This window comes from Callithrix jacchus, chromosome 20 (assembly GCF_049354715.1).
Source record: "Callithrix jacchus isolate 240 chromosome 20, calJac240_pri, whole genome shotgun sequence".
Lineage (NCBI taxonomy): Eukaryota > Metazoa > Chordata > Mammalia > Primates > Cebidae > Callithrix > Callithrix jacchus.
Genome location: NC_133521.1, coordinates 25653411 through 25672873, shown reverse-complemented (window position 1 = coordinate 25672873; position 19463 = coordinate 25653411). Strand labels below are relative to the sequence as shown.

The 19463-nt window shown below is 40.5% G+C and overlaps 1 protein-coding gene across 10 annotated transcripts in view; it reads right to left on the bottom strand.

Moving 5' to 3' along the window:
* Positions 1-19463, bottom strand: part of NFATC3 (nuclear factor of activated T cells 3) — a 160089-nt gene that overhangs the window by 103188 nt on the left and 37438 nt on the right. For all 10 annotated transcript variants that reach the window (XM_035282294.3, XM_002761175.7, XM_017967043.4 and 7 more), the window contains exons 2-3: positions 4198-5332; positions 817-979 (exon numbers count right to left, since the gene is read on the bottom strand). In XM_035282294.3, coding sequence (XP_035138185.1) covers positions 817-979; positions 4198-5332 — 1298 coding nt within the window. The remainder of the gene's footprint in view (positions 1-816; positions 980-4197; positions 5333-19463) is intronic.

The window sequence follows — 19463 nt, the reverse complement described above, 5'->3', positions numbered from 1 at the left end:
TTCCTTGGCTGGGCGCAGTGGCTCATGCCTGTAATTCCAGCACTTTGGGAGGCCAAGTCAGGCAGATCACCTGAGGCTGGGAAGAGACCAGCCTGACCAACATGAAGAAATCTAATCTCTAAAAATACAAAAAATTAGTCAGGCATGGTAGCACATGCCTGTAATCCCAGCTACTCAGGAGGCTGAGGCAGGAGAATCACTTGAACCTGGAAGGCAGAGGTTGTGGTGAGCCGAGATCCACGACACTGCACTCCAGCCTGGGCAAACAAGAGTAAAACTCTGTCTAAAAAAAAAATTCTTGAAGATAAAGGAGAAGAAAAGAAAAAAAAATTCTTTCCTTAAAAAAATCCATTCATTTTTCTAGCTATCAATCTAGTCTTCTGCTAAATATACACACGGAGAATTACCTCGACTGTTAATCAAATGTTAAAACTGCCTATTTCTGAGAGGGTTAGATTTTGGGTAATTAGTTGCTTTATTCTTTCATTTTCTGTATGAAATTTTAAATAAGCATATATTTTATTCATAAACATAATACGGCCATCTTTTTATAAGTCAGAAAAACAGCTATTTGGCCACTGTAATCTTTCCTGAGTCTCCCCCAAAGGAAAGTCAGCAGTCCCGGAAAGAATATCTTTTAGCCTAGCAAATATAACTTAGTACAGAAGTGCAGTCATATGAAACAGCCCCCAAAACAACAGAGGCTCTCTAGTTTTGAGCTTTTGTTCTTTGTGCTCTCTAGTACCTAACTGAATAGACTTGTCTTATCATCACTCGGTGTATGGTATCTGCAACACAAGCCCCAAAGTCTCATACCTTCACGACAGGATGTCCCCCAGTGGATGCTTTTACTGCCCCTCGACTACCTTCTGTTTCATAATGGGCTCGATGATGAGTTTTAGGCTGTACTTCTATTTTCAGTTCACATTGTCCAAAATGAGCTGGTAAAGGCCAGTCTAGTGGAGGTAATGAAGATGTGCTACAAACAAAACACACAAAGATGCATGTCACCATGCTATTATTGCCAAGCAATGATTCAAATGGCTTCTTTACCAGCATCAACATTTCTTTCTGTGATCTTTGAAACAATGTACTACAAAATAAAACTTCATTTAGTAAGTTATAATTCTGGTTATGGTGAATTCTTAATAAATAACGATTTCATCTTTAGGATAAAATCTATTTTATTTCCCAAAGGTGGTATGTGCTTAAAGATAAGTAAACTTTAGAAAATAAAAATAAACGCCAGGCACGGTGGCTCACATTTGTAATCCCAGCACTTTGGGAGGCCAAGACGGACAAATTACCTGAGGTCAGGAGTTTGAGACCAACCTGGCCAGCATGGTGAAACCCGTCTCTACTATAAATACAAAAATTAGCTGGTGTGGTGGCACACGCCTGTAAATCTCAGCTACTTGGGAGGCTGAGGCAGGAGAACTGTTTGAGCCTGCAAGATGAAAGTTGCAATGAGCCAAGATTGTGCCACTGCACTCCAGCCTGGCCAACAGAGCAAGACCCTGTCTAAAAAAAAAGGAAAAAAAATATTTTAAATTTATCTTATCTTCATTCTGATTTCCCTTTTTTAAAAAAAAAGACAAATTCTAATAATTTGTAAAACTATAAATGTTTCTCAACTATGTGTATGTAATTAACAAAAATAATCAAAAAATAATTCAATTTTTTTTTAAACTAAGAGGCACATTTCTGTTTATCTGTATCAGTATCTCTCCACATATCCAAATCTCTCTCTCTCTCTCTCTCTCTGTCAGGATGTCTCTCTCCCTCCCTGGTACACATCTGTGGATGTCAACCTATTGAACTTATCACTTCACACACTTCCTCCCTACCTCCTTCCCCTACTTCCTCCCTATTGCGCCTTTCCCTGTCTCTCTGAAAAATTGCTTCTGTTCAGCAATATACTGCAAAATTTGAAGCAAAAATTTAATTTCAGTATATGTTTGGTTGGAAAAATAGCCTGTCACTCCAGCATCTCTAAATGTTACTTTTCTTAACTTTATCAATAAAACAATTTAAACTGCTTAAAGGCCCAAAAGTTCATTTTGATATATTAACATTAAAAATATGGATTATAAAAGAAAAACTTTATATGTCTACAGGCCAAATAAAATTTCTAAATTATTTCATTGTTTCCTTCCATGTCTTCAGCCTAGCTTTAAGTCCAACTCTTGTGAAATTCAAAGATATTAATTTTTATTAGTTTGCAAAATCCAACTTCAACTCTCAGTTACTTCTGTATTTGTTTTACAGGCTTAAGCAAAACACTAGAAAAATTAACATAAATTTCAGAAGCAAAGCGATGGGTTCAAAGGTGTCTTCATTACCATAATTCTATTTTCTAAAGATCAGGATTGAGAAATAAAGATTCACACTAATGAAAAAGCATTGGCCAGGTGTGGTGGCTCACTCCTGTAATCCCAGCACTTTGGGAAGCCAAGGTGGGCAGATCACCTGAGGTCAGGATCTTATACAAAAATTAGCTGGGCATGGTGGTGGGCACCTCTAATCCCTGCTACTCTGGAGACTGAGGCAGGACAACCTCTTGAACCGGGAAGGTGGAGCTTGCAGTGAGCTGAGATTGTGCCATTACACTCCAGCCTGGGCAACAGAGTGAAACTCTGTCCAGAAAAGGGGAGAGGGGAGGGGGGAAGAGGGGAGAGGTGAAGGAGGGGCGGGGCAGGGGTGGGGTGGGGTGGGGGAGGGAGAGGGGAGGGAAGGGGTAGGGGAGGGGAGAGGAGAAAGAAAGAGAAAGAGAGGGAGAGAGGGAGGAAGGGAGGAAGGGAAGAAGGGAGGGAGGGAGGAAGGAAGGAAGGAGGGAAGGGAGGGAGGGAGGGACAAATGGACCGAAGGCCGGACAGACCCCTGGCTAGGCACAGTGGCTCCTGCCTGTAATCCTGGCACTTTGCAAGCTCAGAAGGAGGATCGTTTGAGGCCCAGAGTTTAAGATCAGCCTGAGCAATAAAGCAAGACCCTATCTCTACCAAAAAAAAAAAAAAATTTTTTTTTTTTTTTAAATAATTGAGTGTGGTGGTGCACGTCTATAGTCCCAGATACTCAGGAGCCTGAGGTATAAAGATTGCTTGAGTCTGGGAGGTTGAGCCTACAGTGAGCTATGATTGTACCACTGTACTCCAGCCTGGGCAACAGAGCAAGACACTGTCTTAAAAAACAAAACAAAAATCCTAACAGGCACAATTCTATGTGGGAATTCAATACATAAAATTTGTCTTTTCTAATCAATTATAGACTAGATTGATTCTGTAAATGTAATTAATAGGTTATTTTTTTCTTTCTTTTTTTTTTTTTTTGGTGGGGGGTGGTGCAGACAGGGTCTTGCTTTCACCCAGGCTGGTGTGCAGTGGCACGATCTTGGCTCACTGCAGCCTCCATCTCCTATCTCAAGTGATGCTCCTGCCGCAGCCTCCCTAGTACCTGGGACTATAGGTGTGTGCCACTACCCCTGGTTAATTTTTATATTTTTTGTAGAGACAGGGTTTTGCCATGTCACCCAGGCTGGTCTCAAACTCCTGGGTTCGAGTGATTCACCTGGCAGGGCCTCCCAAAGTGCTGGGATTACAGGCATGAGACACCACGCCTGGCTCCCAAATAGTTTTCTTAGTCATTAAATTCACATTATAATCCAACTTTTGCAATAAAGTTTTTTCTTTTTTGGTAGAGACAGGATGAAGTACAATGGCATGATCATGGTTCACTGCATCCTTGAAGTGCTGTGCTCAAGCAATCCTCCACCTCAGTCTCCCAAGCAGCTAGGACTACAGGCACACACCAATATGCCTGGTCAATTTTTTTTTTGTAGGGACAGTCTTGCTATGTTGCCCAGGGTGGATTCAAACTCCTGGGCTCAAGCAATCCTCCTGCCTCAGCCTCCCAAGTGCTGGGACTACGAAGGATAAGCCTCCAAACCCAGCCAGGATTTTTAAATGTAATTTATTATCACCAACAATTCATTAGCTATACACTTTTAAAATTGTATTTAACCTATCTAAAAATACTTTTAAGATGCAAATAAAAATTAACATTAAGTTATCTGGTAGAAATTTTGAATAGGAAGAGGAGAAATGGTCAAACCATTACATATTTATAATGTCATATATACTGATATGCCACCAATGACCCATAAACATGAAAAATGACCAATAGTCATTTCTATCAACTCACCGAAATATAGGGGTGTGGCCAGGCTTTGGTTTGTTCCAGGTAAAGGGTGAAGGAACTGAAAGAAACTGATCACCAGATGAATCTTTCTTTAAAGGATACTGAGATCCAAGGCCATCATCTACTGAAGTCTCCCGGGATGGTGATAAACTCCCTTGGTCATCTGAACAGAGCTCTAATTTTCCTGGTAGTATGGCAGCTTGATCTTCAGAAGTCTTCCTTGTTTTCAGAGGGATGTCAGTCTCTACACAGTACTGAAATGGAAAAACTGCAGGGCCAAGGCCTGACCCACCATGGACAGAAGCATTGAGCCAGGTATCTTCCGTCACACTTCCCCTGGGGGAGTGACCAGGAGAAGGAACAGGTGAGTGATGGGGTGAAAGGGACCCACCATAACAAACTTCAGCACTGGAGTGCCTCCGTTTCCCACAGGGGGAAGTGGGCCTCGATGAGGGTCCTGAGGCTGGCCTGGGGCTCAGCCAATTCTCATCAGTGATACTGGATCTAGGAGAGTGGCAAGGAGATTGCCTAGGTGATAATGAGTGTCCAAGTCCATACTGTTGATGCCAAGTTTCTTCTCCAGGGCAGCCCCCTGGAGAGCCACCAGGAGAAGTCAGAGGGGATCCAAGGGTGAACCGGGCTGCAGCTTCATTCAATTCTGAGTCAACATCATCATAAATATGTGAAAGTGATTCACAAGAAGATGCATCAGAGAACCAGCTCCTAGAAGAGATGCTGCTGGCAGGACTAGGACTAAGAGAAGACTCCCGGTAGGATGGCTCAAGAGGAAGATAGAGATGATCTCTAGAAGGCCTTTCCAAAAATTCCCTTTCTGGGTCATTTATCTGTAGGTCATCTTCATGTGTATCTATTTCTTGATGACAGTTAGGGGAGATAGATGTAATTTGAATACTTGGGCACTCAAAGGGTTTTGGGCCACTTAATGGGATATATTTAGATTCAGGAATCTCGCAAGTTCCTTCATAGTTTTTGTGACTTTGGAGCTGAAACGATGGTGACAAAACAGAAGAGTGAGATGGTAATCCATGATGTGGTAAGCAAAGTGGTGTGTTTGGAGTAGATGGAGGTGGATCTACATTAAAGATGTAAATGGATGCACAATCATCTGGCTCAAGATCTATGAGGAAGAAGGCCAAAAAAAAAAAAAAACCAACATAACAAGAAATTAGACAACTCAGATGTATAAATTACTAAATAAGAAAGTTAGCAACAATCTTGAGAGAAAAGTGGGATATAAAATGTACGTCATTAACTCCACAAAATAGGTGGCATGTGCGGTTTTTTTCCGATGCATCTGATTATTTCTGCAGATATGTATAATTATTACATATACCACTGTATATGTAATTTTCCCTTTTTAGTTCCACATTTTCTAAAAAGATAATCAGGAAACATTATACTCTAAAAAACTTTTCTTTCTAAGATAGGGTCTCACTCTGTCACCTATCTGTGAAATGATGTGATCACAGCTCACTGCAGCCTCAACCTCCCAGACTCAAGTGATCCTCTCTTTGGCCTCCAGAGTAGCTGGAACACAGGTGCATGCCACACTCCTGGTTACTTTTCATTGTCATTTTTGGTAGAGACAGGGCCTTGCTTTGTTGCCCAGGCTGGGCTCAAGTTATCCTCCCACTTTAGCCTCCCAAAGTGCTGGGATTATAGGTGTGAGAGCCTCCGTGCCTAACCCAATAAATGTGTTTATTAAAAACAAAAACAAAAATAACATCCATAATTCTAAAGAATATTCATAGAATAACAAAATGATATAATCATATAAACTGAGTTTCATTTGGGATTTGCAGGTTAAAACGGAGTAAAGGAAAAATCAGTCCTTGAAAGGCTATTTTAGTTATATCTATACATACTAGGTTTACTAGCAAAAAGGATTCTAGAAACAGGAGACCTAGAATCTAGTATACCTCTGCCATTAATTATGAGCTCTTTATCACATCACTCACCCTCTCCAGGCCTCATTTTCCTTGCAGTAGAATTTGAGATTTCTCTTTTCTTTATGGAATTTTTTATGATTAACAGTGAAAACTCCTTTCTTGACATTCATACCATCAAGAACTATCTTAATTGATAGCAGACTAGGTTACAAAACCCACATGAAACCACTAGATGCTTTACATCACTAGAAAATAACACGAGGGCTTTTAATTTATGATTAATCATTAAAATAATCCTCATAAGGGCAGAACTTTTACAATTCTCCCTTTGCAGAAATATTTAACACTAAACAAACCTTGCTGGAATATTTAACACTAAACAAACCTTGCCAGATTATCTACTGAGAATGCTTGCAGCAGTAACAGTATTTTGCAACTTCAATTTTAGGAAGGAAAAAAAATAAGCAAACGAACAAACAAAAATTAGATTAAATTTTTTAAAAAAGAAAACAATTTTAGCAAGGAGTGATTATTCATTTCTAAAAAGGCACAAGTACAAAGCCTTCATACAAGGGGCTGTCTGAACACCTTCACTTTTTCTAAAAGAGACTGGAAGATCAAAGATAAAACCCTTCATAGATAAAACAGACAGAAGTACTCAAGAAGAGCATATTTGTTTTATTATATTAGTACCCCTGGAAAATAGAAGACCATATTTGTTTCATTACATTAGTACCCCTGGAAAATAACATACACCTCTTTATGCTCCTGATGTTGCTGTCATAGGCAGCAAACTTTAATTAAAGTATATCTCTAAGTCCTAGGTTTTGGAACTTTTTTTTTTTTTTGAGACAGAGTCTCACACTGTTGCCCAGGCCATAGTGCAGTGGTGTGATCTCGGCTCACCACAATCTCCACCTCCTGGGTTCAAGCAATTCTCTTGCCTCAGCCTCCCAAGTAGCTGGGACTACAGGCTTATGCTACCATACCCAACTAATTTTTTTTTTTTTTTTTTTTTTGAGATGGAGTTTCATTCTTGTTACCCAGGCTGGAGTGTAATGGCGCAATCTCGGCTCACCGCAACCTCCGCCTCCTAGGTTCAGGCAATTCTCCTGCCTCAGCCTCCTGAGTAGCTGGGATAACAGGCACGTGCCACCATGTTCTTATCAGTTTAATTTTTTTGTATCTTTAGTAGAGACCGGGTTTCACCATGTTGGCCAGGTTGGTCTTGATCTCCTGACCTTGTGATCTGCCTGCCTTGGCCTCCCAAAGTGCTGGGATTACAGGTGTGAGCCATGGTGCCCAGATGATTTTGGAACTTTTAAGATACTCTACAGTAAGTAAACATTTTCACTAAAGAGTTTTTATACATGTATCAAAACAACAAAACAAAACCCCCTAGATTTAAACCTTGGCTCTACCATTTCATAGGTGTATGAATTTGGACAAGTTATTTAACCTGACTGAACTTCAGTTCCTGGTCATAAAACTGGCAGGAATTGAGTAAGGTATCATCCAAAACACATGAGACCATTTTAAGACAAGCAATTTAACACAATGACTAACATTTAGCAAAAATGCAAAACATGTAAATTCTCTTTTGTTCTTCCTTTTAAAATTTAAGATGGACATATTATCTTATACTTTAAACTCTGAAATATTTCCTAATAAATTGAAACATCTGTTTAAGTATACAACTTACGCTCTCACACCTCCACTTACTGAATCAGGAGAAGTAGGAAGTGAGAGCTCCAAAGAAGAAAATCTATATGTGACGGAGACAAAAAGCTGGAAAAAAAAAAAACACTTAAGTCCAGCGCTCTGGATTCCAATACCACAGATGTGACAGCATCCTAGCTCAGAGCAAAGGCAGGATATCCCGGCAGAAGGGCCCTCTGAAGGGGGTTTTGTTACTCTGAAGAAAGTGATGCAAACAAACAGCTTTTATGTAACAACAACAACAAACCATTAAAGTCAACAAAACAACAAAAAAATAAATAAAGAATTTATGGGGGGAAGGAGAGTAACTGCTAGTGGGTATTGAGTTTCTCTGGGGGTTAATGATTGATTTTAGAACATATTCAATGTTCTAAAATTGACTAGTGATGGCTGCACAATCCTGTAAATATACTAACAAATCACTGAACTGTACATCTTAAATAAGTGAAGTATATGTTATATGAATATCTTAATAAAGCTGTCATAAAAACATATAGTAAATAGAAAAGCTAATGAGAGAGAAAACCTCATTGACAATAACAAGAAAGATTAAATAACGGTACTAAGAAACATATAAAACCAATAGCAGGAAAATGTTAAAACGCTACTGAGAGACACAAAAGTCAACTTGAACACAAAGATATTGGTTATTCTTTTTTCTAAACTGAAGTTCCTAAATTCCAAATATTTGTTGTTATTAAGACCTTAACATACTACCCAGAAAAAGCCCAGGTCCAGATGGGTTCACAGCCCAATTCTACCAGACATACAAAGAGGAGCTGGTACCATTCCTTCTGAAACTATTTCAAATAATCCAAAAAGAGGAAATCCTTCCCAAATTTTTAGGAGACCAACATCATCCTGATACCAAAACCCAGCAGAAACTCAGCAAGAAAAGAAAACTTCAGGCCAATGTCCATGATGAAAATAGATGCAAAAATCTTCAATAAAATACTGGCAAACCGATTGCAACAGCATATCAAAAAGCTTATCCACCAAAATCAAGTAGGATTCATCCTGGGGATGCAAAGCTGGTTCAACATACGCAAGTCTATAAACGTAATTCACCACATAAACAGCACCAAAAACAAAAACCACATGATTATCTCAATTGATGCAAAGAAGGCCTTTGACAAAATTCAACAGCCTTTATGCTAAAAACCCTCAATAAACTAGGTATTGACGGAATGTATCTCAAAATAATAAAACCTATTTACGACAAACCAACAGCCAATATCATAAAGAATGGGCAAAAACTGGAAGCATTCCCTTTGAAATCTGGCACTAGACAAGGATGCCCTCTCTCACCACTCCTATTCAATATAGTATTGGAAGTTCTAGCCAGAGCAATCAGGCAAGAAAAAGAAATAAAGGGCATTCAACTAGGAAAGGAGGAAGTCAAATTGTCTCTATTTGCAGACAACATGATTGTATATCTAGAAGACCCCATCGTCTCAGCCCAAAATCTCCTGAAACTGATAAGCAACTTCTACAAAGTCTCAGGATACAAAATCAATGTGCAAAATTCACAAGCATTCCTATACACCAATAACAGATTTAAAAAGAGCCAAATCAAGAACGAACTGCCATTCACAATTGCGACAAAGAGAATAAAAAACCTAGGAATACAACTAACAAGGAACATAAAGGACCTTTTCAAGAACTACAAACCACTGCTCAACAAAATAAGAGAGGACACAGATAGGGAGACATTTCCCTGCTCATGGTTAGGAAGAATCAATACCATGAAAATGGCCATACTGTCCAAAGTAATTTACAGATTCAATGCTATACCCATCAAGCTACCAATGACCTTCTTCACAGAACTGGAAAAAACCACCTTAAACTTCATATGGAACCAAAAGAGAGCCCGCATAGCCAACTCAATTCTAAGCAAAAAGAACAAAGTGGGAGGCATCACACTACTGGACTTCAAACTATACTACAAGGCTACAGTAATCAAAACAGCATGGTAATGGTACCAAAACAGAGATATAGACCAATGGAACAGAATAGAGGCCTTGGAGGCAACACAACATACCTACAACCATCCGATCTTTGACAAACCTGACAAAAACAAGCAATGGGGAAAGGATTCCCTGTTTAAAAATGGTGTTGGGGAAACTGGCTAGCCGTGTGCAGAAAGCAGAAACTGGACCCCTTCCTGACACCTTACACTAAAATTAACTCCAGATGGATTAAACATAAGACCTAACACCATAAAAACCCTAGAAGAAAATCTAGGCAAAACCATTCAGGACATAGGCATAGGCAAGGACTTCATGACCAAAACACCAAAAGCATTGGCAACAAAAGCCAAAATAGACAAAGGGGACCTAATCAAACTCCACAGCTTCTGAACGGCAAAAGAAATAGTCGTTAGAGTGAATCAGCAACCAACAGAATGGGAAAAAATTTTTGCAATCTACCCATCTGACAAAGGGTTGATATCCAGAATCTATAAAGAACTAAACAGATTTACAAGAAAAAAACAAACAAGCCCATTCAAAAGTGGGCAAAGGATATGAACAGACACTTTACAAAAGAAGACATACATGAGGCCAACAAACATATGAAAAAATGCTCACCATCACTGGTCATTAGAGAAATGGAAATCAAAACTACACTGAGATACCATCTCACGCCAGTTAGAATGGCGATCATTAAAAAATCTGGAGACAACAGATGCTGGAGAGGATGTGGAGAAAAAGGAACACTTTTACACTCTTGGTGGGAGTGTAAATTAGTCCAACCATTGTGGAAGACGGTGTGGCGATTCCTCAAGGCCTTAGAAATAGAAATCCCATTTGACCCAGCAATCCCATTACTGGGTATATATCCAAAGGACTATAAATCGTTCTACTACAAGGACACATGCACACGAATGTTCACTGCAGCACTGTTTACAATAGCAAAGACCTGGAATCAACCCAAATGCCCATCGATGATAGACTGGATTGGGAAAATGTGACACATATACACCATGGAATATTATGCAGCAATCAGAAATGATGAGTTCATGTAGTTTATAGGGACATGGATGAATCTGGAGAACATCATTCTCAGCAAACTGACACAAGAACAGAAAATGAAACACCGCATATTCTCACTCATAGGCGGGTGATGAAAAATGAGAGCACATGGACACAGAGAGAGGAGTACTAAACACTGGGGTCTATAGGGGGAAAAGGGGAGGGCCAGTGGGAGGGGGAGGTGGGGAGGGATTGCCAGGGGAGAAATACCAAATGTGGGTGAAGGGGAGAAAGCAAACAAAACACACTGCCCTGTGTGTACCTATGCAACTGTATTGCATGCTCTGCACATGTACCCCAAAACCTAAAATGCAATTAAAAAAAAAAAAATCTGGAGACAACAGATGCTGGAGAAGATGTGGAGAAATAGGAACACTTTTACACTCTTGGTGGGAGTGTAAATTAGTTCAACTACTGTGCAAGACACTGTGGCGATTCCTCAAGGACCTAGAAATAGAAATTCCATTTGACCCAGCAATCCCATTACTGGGTATATATCCAAAGGATTATAAATCGTTCTACTATAAGGACACATGCACACGAATGTTCAATGCAGCACAGTCTACAATAGCAAAGATCTGGAACCAACCCAAATGCCCATCGATTGATAGACTGGACAGGGAAAATGTAGCACATATACACCATGAAATATTATGCAGCCATCAAAAACGATGAGTTCGTGTCCTTTGTAGGGACATGGATGAACCTGGAAACCATCATTCTCAGCAAACTGACACAAGAACAGAAAATCAAACACCACATGTTCTCACTCATAGGTGGGTGTTGAACAATGAGAACACATGGACACAGGAAGAGGAGCATCACACATTGGGGTCTATTGAGGGGAAGTAGGGAAGGGACAATGGGGTGGGGAGTTGGGGAGAGAGAGCATGGGGAGGAATGGCAGATACAGGTGATGGGGAGGAAGGCAGCAAATCACAGTGCCATGTGTGTACCTATGCAACAATCTTGCATGTTCTTCACATGTACCCCTAAACCTAAAATGCAATTTTAAAAAACCTTAACATTATAAAGGTGGCAGTTCTCCCTAAATTGATTTATGAATTCAATATAACCCCAGCAAAAATACCAACAAGCTATTTTCTGAAGTTAGACAAATATTAAAGTTCATATGGAGAATAAAAAACATGCAAGAATAGCCATGAACATAGGGAACACTAGCCCTACCAAGCATGAATACATATTCTGAAGCCTCCAGATAGAAGTGTTACTAGCATAGATAATCTGACCAGTGGAATAACAGAAAGTTCAGAAACAGACCAAGTACAGAGAACTGATAAACGTAGCATCTCTAATAAAAGGATAGTTGCTTTTAGTATATTCAGAAAGTTGTACAACCATCACCATTATCTAATTCCATATTTTCATCACCCTAAAAGAAATTGCATACCCATTAGCAGTCACTCTCTACTCTCCCTTCAGCTCCTAGCAAACACTAATCTATGTGAAACAGTGAAACCATACAATTTCATTATGCATATCCTTTTCCAAATGATTATTTGTACAAATGATTATTCCACTTAAAACTTCTAGGCAACAACTCCTGTACCATCACTCATTGTGGCATAACTGAAAATATACATTGTTCTTTGTTCCAGTCATTGGCACAGTTTCTAAAACCTTTGGAATATCCTAAATGATAGCATCTTTTGTTATTCATAAAAGTCTCCTTCAACTGTACCTGAGTTTATGCTAAAGAAGTGACTATTCTGGCCCCTAGATAGCCACCAATGGCCAATGATTTAATTGATTTTGCTTATGTAATTAAACCTCCATTAAAACTCCTTGAACAGTGGGGTTTTGAAGAGATTCTAGGTTGGTGAATACATGAAGTGCTAGGATGTGGTATACTCAGAGAGGGCATGGAACCATGCACACACCCCTTCCCAAACCTTGCCCTATGCATCTCTTCCATTTGGCTGTTCCTGAGTTGCATCCTTTATAAACAACCAGTAAAAGTAATTGCCTTCCTGAGTTCTGTTAAGTTGTTCTAGTAAACTACTGAACAAGAGAAGGAAGTCAATGGGACCTGCAAGTCTGTAGTCAGCCAATATTGGAAGCAGGGGCAGTCTTATGGGACTGAGCCTTTAACATGTGGGCTCTGACTCCAGGAGTAACATCAGAAATTTAACTTAATTGTTGGATACCTAGTGGGTAAGTGCAGACCGACTTACACAATACTACTACTCCCTGTGCCTCATCTCCTACCTACGGCATTACCAGTGACAAAGTATTTCCTTTAAACCCAAGGTAAGTCAGATTTTGAAAATAAATTTACAAATTTTCAATGTTTTTGTTTAGAGGTTTTAAAATTTTAGTTCTTGTATTTAGGACTATGATTTATTTAGAATTAACTTTTGTATATGTAATGAGATAAGGGTTCAGGGTTTCCTTTTATTTTTATTTTTACATATGGATATTCAAATTGTTATAGTGCCAATTGTTGCAAAGACTGTACTTTTCAGATTAAATTATCTCTTGGCATTTTTGCCAAAAATAATGCCTTTTAAATAAGAGATATAAATATTACATAAAACTCTTAGGAGAAAACTGCATGACAGTGGATGTGACAATGATTTCTTGGATATAACACCAAAAGCACAAGCAAAAAAACTATAAATAGACAAATTGACCTATATCAAATGTAAAACCTCTGTGCATCACAGAACACTACTGACGCTGTAAAAAGATAACCTATGAATGGCAGAAAATCATGTATCTCATTAGGGGTTAAAACTCAGAATCTATAAAGAATTCTTACAACTCAACAACAAAAAAGAAAACAACCCAATTTAAAAACTGGGCTGGACACAGGGGGAACAATACACACCGGGGCCTGTTTCGGGTTGAGGGGCGAGGGGAGGGAGCGGATCACGACAAATAGCTAATGCATGCGGGGTTTAAAACCTAGATGACAGGTTGATAGGTACAGCAAACCACCATGGCACACATACGCCTATGTAACAAACCTGCACGTTCTGTACTTAAAAGTAAAAATAAATAAAATAAATAAAAGTTCCCAGAACTTAAAAGTAAAAATAAATTAAATAAACTGGGCAAAGGTAGTCAGGCATGGTGACTTAAGTCTGTAGTCCCAACTGCTTGGGAGGCTGAGGCAGAAGAATTGTTTAAGCCTGGGAGTTTGAGGCTGCAGTGCATTATTTTTGCTCCACTCTACACCAGCCTGGGCAGGACCCTGAATCTAATAAAGAAAGAAAGAAATAATAAAATTTTTTTTTTTGAGACGAGTTTCGCTCTTGTTACCCAGGCTGGAGTGCAATGGCGCGATCTTGGCTCACCGCAACCTCCACCTCCTGGGTTCAGGCAATTCTCCTGCCTCAGCCTCCCGAGTAGCTAGGATTGCAGGCAAGCGCCACCATGCCCAGCTAATTTTTTGTATTTTTAGTAAAGACGGGGTTTCACCATGTTGACCAGGATGGTCTCAATCTCTTGACCTCGCGATCCACCCGTCTCGGCCTCCCAAAGTGCTGGGATTACAGGCTTGAGCCACCGCGCCCGGCCAGAAATAAAAAATTTAAAAAGGGCAAAGGGTTTGAACAGACATTCCTCCAAAAAAGATATACAAATGGACAAAAACTATATGAAAAAATACTCATTATCAATTACTAGGGAAATGCAAATTAAAACCACAACGAGATACTGCCTCACACCCATTAGGATGGTTACTGTTAAAAACAAAAACAAAAAATAAGGGTTGGTGAGGATGTGGAGAAATGAAGAAATCGGAATCCTTGTACACTGCTGGTGAGACTGTAAAATGGTGCCACTGCTATGGAAAACAGTACGGCAGATCCTTGAAAAACTAAAAAGACACTTACCATATGATCTAGCAATTCTACTTCTAGGTATATACCCAAAAGAACTGAAAGCAGAGTTTCAACACTTGTATCTCTATCAATCTGGATTATTGTTGTTCCCCATCCCAGAAACATTACGTGTAATAACAGAGAAGACAGACGACTGGATTGATCCTGAGCTGATATTTGCTAGGTCAAAGAGTATATGGAGCCAGGCAGGGTGGCCTGCACCTATAATCCCAGCTACTTGGGAGGCTGAGGTGAATTTCCTAAGGCCAGGAGTTCAAGACCAACCTGGGAAGCACAATGAGACCCCATTTCTAAAATTTTTTTGTGAAATTAGTTGGGCATGGTAGTACATACCAGTTGTCCCTGCTGCTTGGGAGCCTAAGGCAGGAGGCTCCCTTTGGGCCCAGGAGTTCAAGGCTGCAGTGACCTATAATCACGCTTCTGCAATCCAGCCTGGAGGACAGAACAATACCTTCTCAAAAAAAAAAAACAAAAACAAACATTCCTAGAGTAGGGTTACTAGATCACAGGACACATACATATTTATCACTCCTACTATGTAAGGTCATTTGTTCCAAAAGACTTGATCCAATGTGTAACACTGGAGGGACATGAGTATCAGTTTCACTGCAGTCTCTTCAAGCAAGATATTATTTTTAAATTTACTATCATTGAAGACCAGGCGTGGTGGCTCACCTTGTAATCCCAGCACTTTGGGAGGACAAGGAAGGCAGATCACTTTGAGTTCAGGAGCCGAAGACCAGCCTGGACTACAATGCGAAACTGTCTCTACAGAAACAACACAAAAATTAGCCAGGCACAGTGGTATACTCATGCAGTGCCAGTTACTCAGGAGGCTGAGGCAGAAGAACTGCTTAAGTGTTGAGCCAAGACTGGGCCACTGCACTCCAGCCTGGGCAACAGAAGTAAAACCCTGTCTCAAAAATAAATAAATAAAAATTTAGGCAGGGCATGGTGGCTCAAGCCTATAATCCCAACACTTTGGGAGGCCAAGGCGGGTGGATCACCTGAGATCAGGAGTTCAAGACCAGCCTGGCCAACATGGCGAAACCCCATCTCTACTAAAAGTATTTTAGGAGGCCAGAGTGGGTGGATTGCTTCAGCCCAGGAATTCAAGACCAGCCTAGGCAACCTGGTGAGACTCTTGTCGCTAAAAATATATATTTTTTTTATTAGCAGGGTATGGTGGTGCACACCTGTGGTCCCAGCTACTTGAGAGACTGAGGCAGGAGGATCACTTAAGCTTAGGAGGTTGAGGTGAGTCTTCCTTGTACCACTATACGCCAGACTGGGTAACACAGCAAGACCCCATTTCCCCCCCACCCAAAAAAAGTATAATTTAGGAGTAAAACAATTGTGTAAGAAATGAGACAGCCAGGTGTGGTGGCTCACACCTGTAATCCCAGCACTTTGGGAGGCCAAGGCAAGTAAATCACCTAAGATCAAGAGTTCGAGACCCACATGGCCAACATGGTGAAACCTCATCTCTACTAAAAAATACAAAAAGTAGCTGGGTATGGTGGTGGGTGCCTGTAATCTCAGCTACTCACGAGACTGAGGCACGAGTATCACGTGAACCCAGGAGGCAGAGGTTGCAGTGAGCTGAGATTCTGCCACTGCACTCCAGCCTGGGCAACAGAGCGAGACTCCATCTCAAAAAAAATAAAAAAGAGTTGGAATTGGCAGACTACATGTTGCCAGGCACAGTGGCTAATGCCTGTAATCCCAGCACTTTGGGAGGCCAAGGTGGGTGGACCATTTGAGATCAGGAGTTCAAGACCAGCCTGGCCGACAAGATCAAACTCTGTCTCTACTAAAATTTCAAAAATTAGCGTCCAGGTGTCATGGCGGGCACCTATGGTCCCGTTTCCTGCCTCAGCATCCTGAGTAGCTAAGTCTACAAGTGCCCGCCACCCTGCCCAGATAATTTTTTTTTTCTGGGACACATTCTCACTCTGTTGCCAGGCTGGAATGCAGTGGTGTGATCTTGGCTCATTGCAACCTCCACCTCCCAAGTTCAGACGATTTTCGAGCCTCAGCCTCCCAAGTAGCTGGGATTACAGGCACCTGACACCATGCCCAGCTAATTTTTGTATTTTTAGTAGAGACAGGGTTTTGCCATGTTGTCCAAGCTGGTCTCAAACTCCTAATCTCAAGCAATCTACCTGCCTTGGCCTCCCAAAGTGCTGGGATTACAGATGCGAGCCACTGTGCCCAGCCTGCTAATTTCTGTATTTTTAGTAGAGACAGATTTCACCATGTTGGCCAGACTGGTCTTGATCTCCTGATCTCAAGTGATCTACCTGCCTTAGCCTCCCAAAGTGCTTGGATTATAGGTGTGAGCCACCATGCCTGGACTTTTTTTTTTTTTTTTGAGACCAGGTCTCACTGTCACCCAGGCTGAAGTGCAGTGGTACACTCATAGCTCACTGCTGCCTCAAACTCCTGGGTCAAACAATCTTCCCACCCCAACCTTTCGAGTAGCTGAGACCACAGGTGCATGCCATCACTGCCAGTTAATTTTTTTTTTTTTAACAGAGACAGGGTCTCATCTTGTTGCCCAGGCTAATTTTGAACTCCTGGGCTCAAGCGATACACCTTCCCCAGCCTCCTGAAGTGCTGGGATTACAGTTCAACAGTGTCTTTCAAAAACGTTTCTTTATTCCACTTTGCCATTTTGGGGGTGCTAACTTTGTGCTGTTCATTTTTAAACCATATATACCTATTCTGTCTACACTGGAAACAACATGATTCAATTTATTCATTTAACAAAGTTTTGTTTTTGTTTTTTTTTTTTAATCAACTACTATAGAAGCAGGTATGCTCTGGATACTGAAAACACCATGGTAAACAAAACAAAGTCTTTGCTTCATGAAGCTTACATTCTACTAAAATATGTCAGGTAGTGATATTTGCTATAAAAGAAAATAAAACGGTAAAAAAATATAGAGGAGTTGAAGATGTTAATTTAATAGGAAAGTCTGAAAAGGCTTCTCTAATATTTGAGGAAATACAGCAGAAGAATATTCATGTAACTGAGCTATACAGAAATTCAGGGGTATAATGCAGGCAAAGAATAATGGTAAGTGGGAAGAGCTGAGGTGGAACACTGTTGAAGTGTACTGTATGAGAAAAAGCAAGAGAATGATGAGGGCTGGGGGTGGTCAGGGAAAGGCTAGTCAAGTAAGGCCTTTTGAGATGGGAAACCACTGGAGTGTTCTAAACAGACAAGTATCATCATTTGACATGTATGATCTGATATAAATTTAGGAGGCTACTGTAATCATCCAGGTGAGAAATGATGGAATACAAGACCTAATTGGGCTGTAAAAGTAGAAGTAGCATTAAGAAGTCAGATTTTGGATTCAGGTGGTGCTGACAGAACTTGATGACTGGATGTGAAAGAAGTCAAGGGTGGCTGGGCATGGTGGCTCATGCCTGTAATACCAGCACTTTGGGAAGCCAAAGCAGGTGGATCACCTGAGGTCAAGAGTTTGAGACCAGCCTGACTAACATAGTGAAACCTGCCTCAACTGAAAATACAAAATTAGCCAAGTGTGGTGGTGCATGCCTGTAATCCCAGCTACTCAGGAGGCCGAGGCAGGACAATCACTTGAGCCCAGGAGGCAGAGGCTGTAGTGAGCTGAGGTCGTGCCATTGCACTCCAGCCTGGACAAGAGCAAAACTGTCTCAAAAAAAAAAAAAGAGTCAAGGATGACACCAAGGTTTAAAGCCTGAACTATTATTAGAAACACAGTATTTCTGAAATTTTCTGAATTTCTGAAATTTCTGAAAGAACAGCAATTACTGAAATAAAGACTTGATAGAGATAAGAAATCAAAACTTCTACTTTGTATATATTAAACATGATACTGAATGTTTAAGCTCTTCCCACTTACATTATTCTCTGCCTGCATTATACGCCTGAATTTCTGTATAGCTCAGTTACAGTTATAGTTCTGTAAGCTTTCCAAGTGGAAACACCAAGTAGATATTTGTACATAAGAGCACAAGCAAGCCATGTAAATCTGGGAGTCATTAATGTACACATGACATTTAAAGCCATAAGGCCAAAAGATTGCTAAGAAATTAGTATAAGTAGAGAAGAAAGCAGGCAACTGAGGCACAGGGAACTCCAAAGTTTAGGATCACGGAGAAAAAGAGGAATGAGTTAAGAGGTTAGAAGAGATATCAGTGAAATGAAAGAAGAACCAAAAGAATGCAGCATCGCAGAAGCCAAGTGAAAAAGGTGCTCATTCATTCACCAGCTATTAATAATGTGATTAATATTTCATAGAAACTGTTCTAAATGGTTGGTACGTAAGTAGTAAATAAGATACATATGGTCCCTGCCCTCATTAAGCATAGTCTCAGTCTCAGGAGAGACTGACAAAAACACAAATTAAAAACGGTAAAGCCAGGTGTGGTGGCTCATGCCTGTAATCCCAGCACTTTGGGAGGCTGAGGCGGGTGGATCACAAGGTCAGGAGATTGAGACCATCCTGGCTAACACGGTGAAACCTTGTCTCTACAAAAAATAAAAAAATTACCCAGGCATGGTGGCATGCACATGTACTCCCAACTCCTCAGGAGGCTGAGGCAGGAGAATCTCTTGAGCCCAGGAGACGGAGGTTGCAGTGAGCCGAGATCACGACATTGCACTCCAACCTGGGATCAAGAGCCAAATGCCGTCTCAAAAAAAAAAAATAGTAATAATAAAAAATTAAAATGGTAAGTGC